Source organism: Trichechus manatus, unplaced genomic scaffold, assembly GCF_000243295.1.
Source record: "Trichechus manatus latirostris isolate Lorelei unplaced genomic scaffold, TriManLat1.0 scaffold00071, whole genome shotgun sequence".
NCBI lineage: Eukaryota > Metazoa > Chordata > Mammalia > Sirenia > Trichechidae > Trichechus > Trichechus manatus.
The window spans coordinates 12,187,569-12,202,110 of NW_004444007.1; the positions used below are offsets into that span (position 1 = coordinate 12,187,569).

The 14,542-nt window shown below is 39.8% G+C and overlaps 1 protein-coding gene across 2 annotated transcripts; it reads left to right on the forward strand.

The window, feature by feature from the left end:
• Window positions 1–2,588: 2,588 nt before the first annotated feature.
• Window positions 2,589–12,927, forward strand: GAR1 (GAR1 ribonucleoprotein). 2 transcript variants are annotated; one of them, XM_023734802.1, is made up of 5 exons: window positions 2,589–2,700; window positions 2,840–3,092; window positions 4,959–5,113; window positions 5,720–5,779; window positions 8,023–10,060. In XM_023734802.1, exons 2-5 carry the CDS (start codon window positions 2,852–2,854, stop codon window positions 8,191–8,193), a joined length of 627 nt encoding a protein of 208 aa, XP_023590570.1. In that variant the 5' UTR covers window positions 2,589–2,700; window positions 2,840–2,851; the 3' UTR covers window positions 8,194–10,060. The 2 variants fall into 2 exon arrangements, with proteins under 2 accessions (XP_023590570.1, XP_023590571.1); XM_023734803.1 differs by having other exon boundaries at window positions 2,693–3,092; window positions 8,023–8,164; window positions 10,005–12,927.
• Window positions 12,928–14,542: the final 1,615 nt, after the last annotated feature.

The following is a 14,542-nucleotide window of genomic DNA, read 5'->3' on the forward strand; positions in this document are numbered from 1 at the left end:
CGACAGTTATTGTTGGATTGTGGAGCACAGTTCTACTCCTGACACACACAGGGTTGCCACGGCGAAATCGCCTGGACAGCTGCTGGTTTTTTGTTTACAACTTGTTGATCATGTTAACATACTGTGAGCTGTATATATAATAATTTTTATGCAGGGGTTCCCGAGACATGAAAATTATTTTTAGGGTCCCTCTAGGGTAAAAAGAAAAAGGCTCGTCTAGTGGATGGGAGATGGAGCTTTCCAAGCAAGAGTAGGTGTTTGACAAAGGGATAACACAAGATGTAAGGCATAAAGGCTGTCTGATGGAATGATGCTGGCTGCTTGGACCACAGGGATGGTGTATAACATAGGAGGGAAATACAATTATATAAAGTTTTATATACAAATTATATAGAAAGTAGAGATGTTACTTCAGACTTGATGCTAAAGGAAACAGGGAGCTGTTTTGGGTCCTGAGGATGGGTATGGCATGAGGGAACTGATTTGGAAAGTTCAGTAGGTCATCATATGCAGTATAGATGACAAGAAGAAGAGTGTTGCCTGAAAGCATCTAGTTTGAGGCAAACAAGCTGCTCAAAATGTGAGGGGATGTTGTGATTCACTGTTATTATTTCTAGACTTCTGAATTCTTATACCATATATTGGGTGATCTAGGGTAGAAATAACACAAGAAAATTTGGCAGTGACAACAGGAGGCCTATAATAGGTTGATGACAGTACAAAGCTACCTTAGAAAGAATAGAAATTGATAGTTTCGGATAAAAGACTGGATTGTGGATGGTGAATAGTGATGGTAGGGAAGGAGGAGAGTGCTGAAAGGTTTGAGTCCAAATATTTAGAAAACAAGAGTATGACTGTATCATGAAGACAAATAGAGAACTGGAAAGATGAACATTTTGGCAGGAGGAAAGGGGGATGGGCAGAGAGAACTGAGGACTGTGAGAACCATTTCAAGTTTGTCTTTTTAACTATCTGGGGAAGTTACTTTGCTTCTTCAAATGTCATTTCCTTACTTGTAGAATAAAGAGGTTAGGCTAGGCACCAGGTGATCTTGAAGGTCCCACAAAAGTTCAATGATTTCATCATACTGAGTTGGAGATAGTAATGGGACACCAAAAGGAGATAAAAGACTGAACTTAAGTGACATAAAAGCAGAACAGCATGGCAGCTATGAGTAATTCTACTTCTGTATGACAGAATTTAAAGTATATTTATCAAATCTGAATTAAAGCTACGTTCATCCAATTCATTTTATATACAGAACTGTTAGGTATCTCTCAAAGAATTTTTACTTTGGTGTAGAAGACATACGGTAATTTCTAACATTTCTATAGTGGAGTTTGCAAAGTTCTTTCAAAATCTCATTTAAACTTGTAATAACCCTCGGAAATAGGTACCAATCCCTATTCTTCTTCAAAGAAGGGACGGTCAACAGTGTCAAATATCAAGAAAAGGTCGCAGAGAAGTCGGGTGTAAAATAATCCAATCAAAGTTAACTAATCGGGCATTATACAAGCTGTCTTTGGGAGAGAAGTTTTAGCAGGTGGAGGGAAGCCGAAGACAGATCTAGTGAAGGTTTAAGGAGGGAAGGGGTGAGGGGCAGCCAGTACAGACTGGGGCCCAGCCTGGCACCAGATCTACGCTCAAAAACTACTTGACGCATGAATAAACTATCTGGTACAAAAAAAAAAAGTTTTGCCTTTCTATCAGATAATGTACTTTCTGTAAACACACACATATATACGTACACACGCATTGTTTTTCTTCCTTCTACTACTGAAAACCACAGGACAAAAGGACAGGAACAGTTCAGCCCACAATGGCGCATAGTTCAAAAGAACGGCAAGAAACAAGGAATTCCGGAGCAAAGAACACAGAAAAGCTCGTCCACTGGCTGTGACACGTTCCGACGCGGCCAGATTCACCTCTGGGCAGAACGCGGATCAGCACTCCTCAGAGCTGTGGCGGGACAGTTGCTGGAGCTGGCAATGAAGTGAAGAGCGAGGCTGGGGATTATTTAACAGCCGGAGAAGCTACAGCACGCGGCCACTCCGCACAGACCGTAGAAGCGATCCTGCTCCCAACAGGCATCCTCCTGGCTCCTAGAAGAGGGGGCGGATCCCTAACGCCAGCCATCTCCAAGGGCAACAACGCGCCGGCACTTCCTGTAATGATGCAAAGGACGCTGCTGCCGTACGTCACTTCCTTGACTCGTCGGTAGGCAAGTTGACCTAATTGTTGTAAATTAGTGTTTGAAGCTTGACATCACTCCTACTTTTCCAGTGATGAAGCCTGTTTTAGAAAGGTGATATCGTCGCTGTCTGCTAGTGACTGGCTCCTTTTGGCTAGTCAGTTATTCCAGGCTCCGGTCGGGGCGTCTTCCCTCCCCGCCCCCCCCCGCGCCGGTACGGTGGCCGAGGAGGCTCGCGGGCGGCGGAAGTACCGGGCGAGTGGGTGTGCGGGCACGGTCCGCGCCAGAGGTGCACGTGGCGCCGGTGAGTGTCCCTAGGAAGCCCGAATATCTGAGCATTCTGGATATGGAACGCAGCCAGGGAGGGAGGAAGGAAGGGAATGTGGCGTGAAAACCTTGCTGCCGGCTGGGGGAGGAGGTACTAACCCTGGGGCGGCGAAGTTGTTAAGTGGTCGGCGCGCAAAGGTCCATGGAGAGGTACCAGTCCTGACTCCTCGGGTTCGTCACAGGTACCTTGGCCGTGAGTGGGGTGGCAGGGTTGGCAGTGATCACTGTCCCCTTTTATGATTTTGACCGAGGGTCAGAGGAGTTAGGTGGTGTAACCAGAGGCCACAGTGACCTGAAGGCACTTACCGTTTTTCTTACCAGGTAGGAGAGAGCATGTCTTTTCGAGGCGGAGGTCGTGGAGGCTTTAATCGAGGTGGTGGAGGTGGCGGCTTCAATCGCGGCGGTGGCGGCGGCAGCAGCAACCATTTCCGAGGTGGAGGCAGCGGCAGTTTCAGAGGTGGAGGCGGCGGCAATTTTAGAGGCGGCGGTGGCGGCAGAGGCGGATTTGGACGAGGCGGTGGCCGTGGAGGCTTTAACAAATTCCAAGACCAAGGGCCTCCGGAACGTGTAGTTTGTATGTCAGCTTTGAAGGGTGGTTTCCTTGGGGGTTGGGGTTTGTGTCGTTAGTAAGTTTGACTTCGAGTCAGGTGCTGAAGGGTAGATCCATAGGGCGTTTTCTCCTTCGTTGGGGAGACAAGTCTGTTAGTGAATAATGCTGTAAACTGATTTACAGTCATTCTGTAGCATGTGAGGGGGAGAGCAAGAAGGTGAACGACACTTAGAATGCATCCTAGTAGTGGAACTTGAGCTTTAATCGAAAGGAAGAGTTATTGCTAGGTGCCCTGGAGTTGGTTGCGACTCATAGCGATCCTTTGTGCAACAGTGCGAATTACTGCCCAGTCCTGCGCCGTACTCAGTCGTTGCTATGCTTGAGCCCATTGTTGCAGCCATCTCATTGAAGGTCTTCCTCTTTTTTAATCACTGTCTATTTTACCAAGTATGATGTCCTTCTCCAGGTACTGGTCCCTCCTGATAACATGTCTAAAGTACCTGAGACAAAATCTCGCCATCCTTGCTTCTAAGGAGCATTCTGGCTGTAGTACTTCCAAGACAGTTTTGTTTGTTCTTCTGGCCGTCCATGGTGTATTCAATATTCTTCACCAACACTATAACTCCAATGTGTCAGCTCTTCTTTGGTCTTCTTTATTCATTGTCTAGGTTTCACATGCGTATGAGGCAGTTGAAAATACCGTCACCTTATTCCTCAAGGTGACATCTTTGCTTTTTAACACTTTAAAGAGGTCTTTTGCAGCAGATTTGCATAATGCAATACATTGTTTGATTTTCTTGACTGCTGCTTCCATGAGTGTGGATTGTGGAGCCAAGTAAAATGAAATCCTTGACAACTTCAGTCTTTTCTCCGTTTGTCATGATGTTGTTTATTGGTCCAATAGTGAGGATTTTTCTCTTTATATTGTGTAATCCATACTGAGGGCTGTAGTCTTTGATCTTCATCAGTAAGTGCTTCAAGTCCTCTTGGCTTTCAGCAAGCAAGGTTGTGTCATCTGCATATTGCAAGTTGTTAATGAGTCTTCCTCCAATCCTGATACCCTGTTCTTCATATAGTCCAGTTTCTCAGATTATTTGCTCAGCAAACAGATTGAATAAGTATGGTGAAAGGCTACAACCTTGATGCACACCTTTCCTGATTTTAAACTACGCAGAATCCCCTTGTTCTGTTTGAACGACTGCCTTTTGGTCTATGTACAGGTTCTACGTGAACACAGTTATATGTTCTGGAATTCCTATTCTTTGCAGTGTTATCTATAATTTGTTACGATCCACACAGTCAAATGCCTTTGCATAGTCAATAAAACAGAAGTAAACATCTTTCTGGTATTCTCTGCTTTCAGCCAATAAAAGGAGTGATTTAAAATTCCAGACATTCTTGAACAATTGAAGAGTCATTGGTGCAGAGGTGGTAGTAGAAACGGGTACATTCTAAGGGAGGAGGAAAGAAAGTTAACAGAGAAAGACTGATTCGTAGTTAGGGATAGGAGAGAAGGAAGAGAAGTCAGGAGAATGAAGTGTGGTAATCAAATAATAATAGTGATTATAAAGCAGTAAAGCGACAATAATTCCGCTTAATTCTTGCAATACCATACATTAGATGGAGGTACTGTTGTTAGCCCCATTTTAAATAAAGATGGAGACACTGAAGCAGACAGTGAGTAACTTAGCTCACATAGCTAGAGCATCGTGGAGTTGGTATACCAGCCCAGGAAGTCTGATTCCAGAGTCTGTACTCTCATTGTTATCTTCTGGCTTAGACGATAACAGTTACGGTGACATCCCAGGAAGCCAAGAAGAAAGCCTTCGGAAGAGGTTGGTCAGTATCATTTGAAATAGCTTTATATATTAATCGCTTGTCTTATCTCAGTGTTAGGAGAGTTCATGCACCCCTGTGAAGATGACATCGTTTGTAAATGTGTCACAGATGAAAATAAGGTGCCTTACTTCAATGCCCCTGTGTATTTAGAAAACAAAGAACAAATTGGAAAAGTGGATGAAATATTTGGACAGCTTAGAGACTTTGTATCCTTTTTAATTGGAAGACCTAGTGAGCTCATTGAGAAGTTATTAACTTGCGTTTTCTGAGGTGATTAAGTATTGAGTAAATTAAACTTGCTGCCTGATTATATTTTACAGAATAATTACTATTACAGATGGGACCGTAAAGGAGAATCATGAGTGAGAATGTAAGCATCAATATATATTGACGTGATGGCCTTGGAAAAGTGACTTCTTTTGGAGGGAGAAAGTTCTGGCACTTTTTGGATAAGTGCTATAGGATTGAGGTTTTGCTTTGGATATGATGTGCCGCCGGGGGGTGGGGGGGCGTTGCTGTCAAGTTGATTCCAACTCACGGTGACCCTGTAGGACAGAGTAGAACTGCCTTACAGAGCTTTCAAGGAGCGCCTGGTGGATTTGAACTGCCAACCTTTTGGTTAGCAGCTGTAGCTCTTAATCACTGCACCACCAGGGTTAGTATGGGAGAATTGGAAGGTTTTTGTTTTCCGTTTTCTCTTGGGCATTCCAGCATGTTTCTTACCTCTTGTCTGTATTATAGTCTTGTTTTTAAAATTTGAATTCAGAAGGTTTGATACTTTGATCTTATTTGCTCCTTAATACAATTAATAGTATTTTTCAGTTAAATTGTCAGAAAACATGAAGGCATCTTCCTTTAAAAAACTACAGAAGGTGAGTGAAGTTGATGATACTTATAATGCTTTATTTTAAAAAGTGAATGACCTACCCCTATGACAGTCCTACCTGAGGCACTGGGATGCCCCCAGTTTAAATATATCACTAGTGAAGCTCTTCAACTGATATGTTCTGTACTTCAAACAGTGAACTTAGTTTTCCAGGTAATTTCTTTAATACAGCCTTTCAGAAAGTATTCCGTGCTCATATTAGCAAATTCTGTAACTGCTGGTTTTTTTTTTTTTTTTTTTTTTTTAGTTTATGAAAAACTCTTATTTAAAAAGCTTGGATGACCAAATATCAATCTTCAGTTAGAAGAAGAAATACAGGTTTCTATGAGAATGTTAGCAGTAGGATCAAAGTCAGTCTTGCTTATTGGTTTCCCTGAGGATGTAAGCTTGAAGCTGAAACCTGAAAGTTGACTAGGAGTGATTCCCAAATCTGGTTGCACATTAGAATTATATGGTCCCACTCCTAGAAATTTACTTAGTAGGCATTAGGTTGGGCCTAGGAGTCAATTAAAAAAAAAAAAGCTTCTAGATGATTTTGATGTAATTAGGCTAGCTCTTGGAAACCACTGAGCTAGTGAAAGCAGAGGAAGAAGGGCATTCCAAGTAGAGAGAACAGTCTGTGCAAAATCTCAGGGGCAGGAAGCAACTTTTAAGGATCCAAAAGAAGGCAGACATATGGCTTGAGCATAGCACATTTAGAAGGGGTAGGGAAAGTTGTAAATCGAGACTGAAGAGGTAGGCAGGGGCTAGATCACTTAGCCTTTTAGTTTGTGGGAAAGAGTTTACACTTTAAAGTTTGTTTAGTTTTTGAATAACTGGATAAATATGGTTAAATTTATCCATAAAAAGAGAATCCTGGGGGAGAAATGAGCAGTCTGGCAAGGAGTCATTATTTATGAAAGGGCCAGGTAGGAGACCTGGCGTTTTGGGCTAGGGTAGTGACACTAGAAGTGGAAAAAAGGGACAGTGGAAATGCAAAAATGAGATCTATAGGAAGTAGAACTGATACCAGTTGCCACTGAGTCAATTCTGACCTATAGCGACCCTAAAGGACGGAATAGAACTAACCCGTGGGGTGTCTAAGGCTGTAATCTTTATGGAAGCAGACTGCCACGTCTTTCTCCTGCAGAGCCGCTGGTGGGTTTGAACCGCTTACCTTTCAGTTAGCAGCTGAGAGCTTAACCACTGCACCACCAGGGCTGCTTCATAAAATTGACAGGACTTGGTAATTGATTGGCTGTTGAAGTCAAGGAGGAGCCCTACTTCTCTCTGGGTGCTAAGTTCAGTGCATCAGGTTCTCCCCATTTCCAGATCCACTGATGTGTTCAAGTTTAGGCCCTCCTTATCTAGCCTGGGTTATTATAATAGTTTCTATATGAATGCTGTCCAGTCGAACTTTCGGCGTTGATGGAAATTCCTGTCCAGTACAGTAGCCACTAGCCACATGTAGCTGTTGAGCATCTGAAATGTTGCTCTAGCGTGACTCAGGAGTTGACTTTTTAATTGTTGATTTAAATTTAAATAGCTGCTTGTGGCTAATTTTAGGCTGTGGTATTGGACAGTGTAAATACAGTAGCATACTTGAGAAGATTAGCTGTGAAGGGAAGAAGAATGAGAAGGTAGACAGGGATACACATATACTGTTTTAAGTAACTGTATTATGGTTTGGAAGTCCTCTACGAGTCTTCTGTGTAGAAGAACTGAAACAGTCTACCCCCTGACAGTTCATTATTGTGAAAAATCTTCTGTAACTGTATCCTCGGTTACGTTGTATGTTCAGTATTTTATTGATTTATTCTTTATTAAAGTCTTGGAATAGTTAGTATGTCAGTGCTTTATTTTGCATTTTAATGTTAAATTTTTAATAGTTTTTCTTATGGCAGGGAGGAGAACGTAGTTAAATTTTGGAAGGCATTATGGAGAAAAAGAGGTTGAATTGGTCTTGGCTTTAATTTATATGCATGTAATGTTTATTGTGTGCCAAAACGTAAGTTTTGTATACACTATTACTCTTGTTTCTCATAATAACTATGTGAGGTAGGTATTTTATTATCTTGATTTTACAGATGAGAAAATTAAGGCTCAAAATAATTAAGTCCTTGCCTAGGGCTGCACAGTAATAAGTGGTAGAGTTGGGATTTGCACCCAGGCAGTCTTTACATCAAGGTTTTTGATTACACTATACTGTCCCCTAAGTGATCATGCTAGTTGCTTCTATTATCTTTCCAGTTTTATATAGATCCATTTAAGCTGCTGCCACTGCAGAGGTTTTTACCTCGGCCTCCAGGTGAGAAAGGACCTCCAAGAGGCGGTGGCAGGGGAGGTCGCGGAGGAGGAAGAGGCGGAGGTGGCAGAGGCGGGGGGAGAGGCGGTAAGTTGCTTGTTGGGGAAAATTTCTAATGAGATTTCAAAATCACAGGTAGTTCATTTCCCCTTACGTTTTAGAATTAAGGAAGACTGTAGTACAATTTAATTTTGTATATAGGTGAAACACCCCTTAAATTTATTTCTTTTTAGTAAAACTACGTTCATATCTTGGCAGATTGCCCATAGTGGTAATGCTTAGCTTCAACCACTTATTTAAAAAGAAAGGCTCTAATAAAGTATACTTTTCAGGGGTTTCATCTCTTTAGGGTATTCATGTTTTGTTGGGCATTTTAATAAAATATAAGACTATCTTAACAGAATTTTACTTACTTAGTTAATGTGGGTGAGTGTTGCTTGTGTGCTGAGATCCGGTCATATATATTTTTAATGCCCACCCTCTTTTAATACTCAGCGAAACCTTGTGAGGTAGCTGATACTACCCTTATTTTGCGGATTAGGAAACAGGCTTACGGAAGTTAATTTTCCTTAATCAAATAATTGGCAGACCCAGAATTGAAGCTCATGTCTTCTGATGTCATGTCAAGGAATATTACCAATGACATTTGTGCTGTGATTTCAGTATTTTGATATATGTATTTCCCCAAGGCTCTGGCATATTCACTGTTAAGGGCAGATAGATAATGAGCAGGCTTGGAGGTGAGGTGGGGTTGTAGCGTTCGTTGTGCTTAGATCTGTGAATAGTGTGATGAGTGACTGACAGGATGATGGGCAGAGCTAAAGTGACGAGGGAGAGGATGAAACTTGGGCTCAAACAGCTTCTGTAGCTCGATCAGAGAAGAGGAAACCCTGTTTTCATCTTTGCTTCTCTCAATTATCATTTCACCCTGTATATGCAGTTATTTGGGTCTAGATAGGAGATAGTCTCTTAAAAAGATTTGAACGTATTCCTTTTAAATTTATTTGGAGAGTAGTGTTGTGTGCCATCGATTCCAGCTCATAGTGATCCAGTGTGACAGAGTAGAACTGTCCCATAGAGTATCGTAGGCTGTAATCTTATGGGAGTGGATCAGAAGGTCTTCTTTCCCGCTGAGCTGCTGATGGGTTCAAACTGCGGACCTTTTCAGTTTGCAGCCGAGCACTTAACCGTTGCGTCACCAGGGTTCCTTTTCAGAAGGTACCCCAGGAGAATGTGATGACTGGAGATCGCCTCATTCCCATTCTGTAGTCAGTCTCATACTTTACGTTTTTCCAAAAAAACACACAACTCTATTCTCTTAAAACCTTATTGTATATTTTTATACCAGCATTTTAGGAGTATATTTTTACTTTTCCCCTTTTTATGATTCAGGCATTCTTTATAAAATTAACACCCAAAATAAGTAAAAATGGAGACCGAAAAATAGGACGTCAGACATGTGTTGGATAATAGAAAAATGCTTAAGAAATTTAAAAATTTCCAGGATCATCACTATGTGAGCATCAGCTATGGTCCATATGCAGCTCAATTGGCCTTAAACATTTATTATAGTATTCCTAGAGCAAAACCCACCATATCTGCCACTCTCGCTTCTTAGGATAAAAGCCTTCATCCATAGTTCAATCCAAAATTTTTTATCATGAGCAAAAGCTGAAGTAGACATGCATTTAGCAACAGGTCTAAACCAAATTTTACTGTAACAAGCTTTTCTAATTCATTCCAACAGAATACGTGCTTAGTCCAGGCAACTACTATAGTTTCTCTGTGTTGCTCTTTTAAAAAATTCTGCAGGGTAAAATATGAGAATCAGTATTTCTTAATCTTTATAATTATAGCCATTGTATTGATCTCTGTAGGTTTATCAGAATGATACGCTGTAGTTTTATGCAGATTTCCTTTTTTTTAGGTTTTAGAGGAGGAAGAGGAGGAGGTGGAGGCTTCCGAGGAGGAAGAGGGGGTGGTGGTTTCAGAGGTGAGTGTGGAAAAAGTCTTTAAATGACTGAATTTTATAATTGGTATTGTCTACCATTTTCTGTTACCATTTTCTGTTTTTACTAATTAATGCTGGTTGTTTCTCTCTGCCAGGAAGTATATAGAACATTGTGTTGTCCCTAGCTTTCACCTAATTTATGACTTCATTTTATATCACTCTTTCTTGCTTTTCCCTTTTTTTGTTGTATTTATTTTATTTTTTTCACCTACTTCTAATCTGGGCTGTTTGGGTCTAGATAGGAGGTAATCTCTTATCACAGAGTTTGCTATGTTTTTTGTATACGTTGAGGTCACCTTAGTCTTTTAAAAACTAAAATATTAATATCTGTCACAGAATTGATTAGGTTTATAAACCCCACTCCTTACTATTTATTTTTGTTTTACTATTTTTATTACATTTTGTATACCAGGTGATCGTTTCAGAAATGATAATTTGAATCATGCAAAATATTTTATTAAAAGGTAATTTTAAAAAATAAAAAAGATAGTATGAGTGTTGGTTGAATTTGATATAAGTAGATTTGCTTAACATGATAGGAACTAATGCTGATTTTAAACTTGAGACTAGGATAACAGTGCCTTAAAAATTATTTTTCTACCCTCTTAATACTTTAATTTTCTCTTAAACAGGGAGAGGACATTAAGTGTAACAGTGGACAGACAGACTTCACCGTTTGACTTCTTCATTAACCTGCATGATCTCCTTCTGCTTGTTTCTTAAGCAAGTGTGGAAGAACCGGTCATTCTATGAGGGTGGAATTACAGTGCCAACATCATGCAGAAATGAGGGCAATCGAGTGGTTACTCTCGCTCTAAAAGAGCATGAACTCAGTCTTTTATGTGATGTCTTGTGCTCTGGATGCTTAGGAAAGGGACAGGAGTTTTCTTTTGACGCCTATTTGAATTTTTAGAATAAAGTTTTTTATTCCTTTAAGTTATTTAGAGCTGTGTTTATAAAACCTAGTCTGTTTTTTCACTCTGGAAGGAACAAATAAAGCTTACATCCAGTAGACTGCAGACATCTGTTATGGACCTTTTCAAATAGACTACTGTAGTAGTAATACTTAAAAGTTAACATTATTTGTGAATTAACACCTTCTTTTGTATATGACAAAACTTGGTACCGTTTGTTGTATTTGTCTTTTGTATATTAATGCACAATACATATTACATAGTACATCGTACATGAGTTAGAAAAGTGGTTTTCTAAGTGCAGTTAGTCGTTGATTAGAGAATGTTGGTAATATTAATCTATGAAAGTCGAGCATTCTGTTCAGATGAGAACCACAATTCAAGAAATTTCTGAGGAAATGCTTAATTTTTTTCATTCAATGTAGATAGAATATTGAAAGTTTTTACTGAATACTCTTTTACCTTTTAAAAAAAGTAACTCTAAAGGCTTAAGATGTTATTTTCCGTAATTAAGATTGGATTGCCTACTACATGTTCAGATTCCTGGGCTGTGATGTTACAAATGAAATTAGTTTTGGTCACTATTGTTAGTGTAGTTTTAGAGGCTTAAGAAATAATGCAGTTTAGAATACCCTGATATGTTGTCTACCCTCCATTGACTGTTTTTCCCCCTGCACATGTTATTCCTCAGAAGGAATGCTGTTTCCGTTGTTAAGTTTTTTAGTATACCGTCCCTCATTCTTCAGTGCTTATTTGAGCAGCATGGTGAGAATTACTCTAACACAGGGAGAAGTGGTTGTGTTTTTATACCCTAGGAAAGGGAGGGGGTGTTTATTTCAGAATATGTGGGATGACATTTTCAATGACGGGGCAGGGTTTTTATTCTTGGTTTGTAAAAGGTAATTTATTATTTTTTTGTTATATGTGCACCAGAGGGGTGATGGACATTATCCCAAAGACAAATAATAGTGCAACATTCCCAAACTTTTTTTTTTTTTTAACATTTTCAAAAAAATCTAAAATGGCAATGGATAGACAAATCACTTGGAGTTTGTACCTTTGTCCTTAGATACATCTTGGGTCATTGGTCTCTTTAAATTTCTGTTTCCACGTCTTCTTTTTCTTTTTCTTCATCATAGTGGTTCTTTCTGAGTTTCCTCGGGGCAGTAGTATTGAGTCAAGTTCCTCTTTTTAGGAACCTTGCATTAATGAATTTGGTATTGTGGTAACTATCACTGAGTTCCATTGTGAAGATGACTTTGATGATTATTCACGTTTTAAATCTTCTGAGTTGATAACTGATTAATATTCTGAGTCCCTACCTCATGTTAAGAAGCACTTGCTGCCATGGCAACGAGACAGTTCGGTGGAATAACAACATTAGTATTTCCTGGTATTTCTGAAAAATTGGATTGGCCGTCGGCCCACTGAGGAGAGATGGGAAATTAAAGCACTGTGGCCATACAAACATTAAAATATGCTTATATAGTTACATTTCTTAGTATTTCTAAGCCACATCTCAAAATAGCTTTTTTGTATGGAGCAGTTCTGCTCTGTCCTGTAGGGTCGCTATGAGTCGGAATCGACTTGACAGCAATGAGTGTTGAGTTTTTTCGGTACCGTGGAGAAGGCATGAGAAAGCACATTGCATGTCCCTGTTCTACTCATCTGTAAAACCTGCATCTATAGCACAGAACTGACCATCTTTGGGATTATTTTTCTTCAGTTCTCGAAAATAATTGTTTATGGCAAATTTAAACAAATATTCCCATTGCTGTTGAGTCGATACCGACTCATAACAACCATACAAATGGTAGAACTGTGTGATCTGTTACAGAAAAGGAAAAGATTATGACCCAAAGCATGTAAAAAGTTTCTTAAATTTTTATTTTGCATGCTGAGTACAAAAAAAAAAAAAAAGAAAACCCCACAACGTATGTATTTTTAAAAGGGAGAGTTCCTGTTTGATACTATGTTTTTTGCTTTAGGGTCATTTGAGAATATTTTGATACTTCTGGCATATTGATGAGATTCACTTTCATAGTATACTCTTCAGAATATGATTTTTCTTTTACAAAGATTTGAGTACTGTTCGATACAAGATCTGGGACTGATCACCAAACCTGGTTCAACCTCTTCAGTTTATATACAGGTGAGAGAACTGAGGTCAAAAGGATTATCTTAGGTCCCTTCCTGCTTTGACATTCTAAGAGTTACAAAATTAAGTAAGTGGATAAATATAGCCCTCTAGTGGTTCTGTTGTATGCTTACAATGTTAACTTCTGTGCGTCTAGCCTTTCAGGTTTTTCCTGATTTTAAGAAATTCACTATCAAGGAGAATCGGATTTTCTTATGTTACCTGGCATAAAGAAGCATGGGAAGAAAAGTGTTAGGGTTACCTTAGTATGCTAACAATATACATTCATGTTAGATTAGAACCCATTTTTCAGGTTATAACAAAATAGTTCAGAATGTTAGAATTACCCTATACTTCACAAGTTGAATGACTGAATCCAGATGCTTTGTTGATACAGGTTATGATTATTATCATCATCAGATAATATTAATTACTCATGTGCATATCAAACTGTGAGTAAATTAACTGAGATGTATGGTGGAATCATGATCTATCCATGGTACGAAATGCTATCAGTAAGTTAGACCTATGTTTATTAGATCTGTGCCTATTCCCAAGAAAGGTGATCCAACCGAATGCGGAAATTATCGAACAATATCATTAATACCACATGCAAGTAAAATTTTGCTGAAGATCATTCAAAAGTGTCTGCAGCAGTATGTCGACAGGGAACTGCCAGAAACTCAGGCCAGATTCAGAAGAGGACGTGGAGCCAGGGATATCATTGCTGATGTCAGATGGATCCTGGCTGAAAGCAGAGAATACCAGAAAGATGTTTACTTGTGTTTTATTGACTATGCAAAGGCATTCGATTGTGTGGATCATAACAAAATTATGGATAATATTGTGAAGAAAGGAAGTTCCAGAACGCTTAATTGTGCTCATGAGGAACCTGTACACAGATCAAGAGGCAGTGGTTCGGACAGAACAAGGGGATACTTCGTGGTTCAAAGTCAGGAAAGGTGTGCGTCAGGGTTGTATCCTTTCACCATACCTATTCAATCTATGCTGAGCAAATCCAAGAAGCTGGGTTATATGAAGAAGGACGGGGCATCAAGATTGGAGGAAGACTCCATAACTTGCGTTATGCAGAAGACACAACCTTGCTTGCTGAAAGTGAAGAGGACTTGAGGCACTTACTGGTGAAGATCAGTATGGTTTACACCTCAACATAAAGAAAACAAAAGTCCTCAAAACTGGACCAATAAGCAACATCATGATAAATGGAGAAAATGTTGAAGTTGTCAAAGATTCCATTTTACTTGGATCCACAGTCAACGTCCATGGAAGCAGCAGTCAAGAAATCAAAAGATGCATTACATTGGGCAAATCTGCTGCAAAAGACCCCTTTAAAGTGTTGAAAAGCAAAGATGTCGCCTTGAAGACTAAGGTGCGCCTGACCC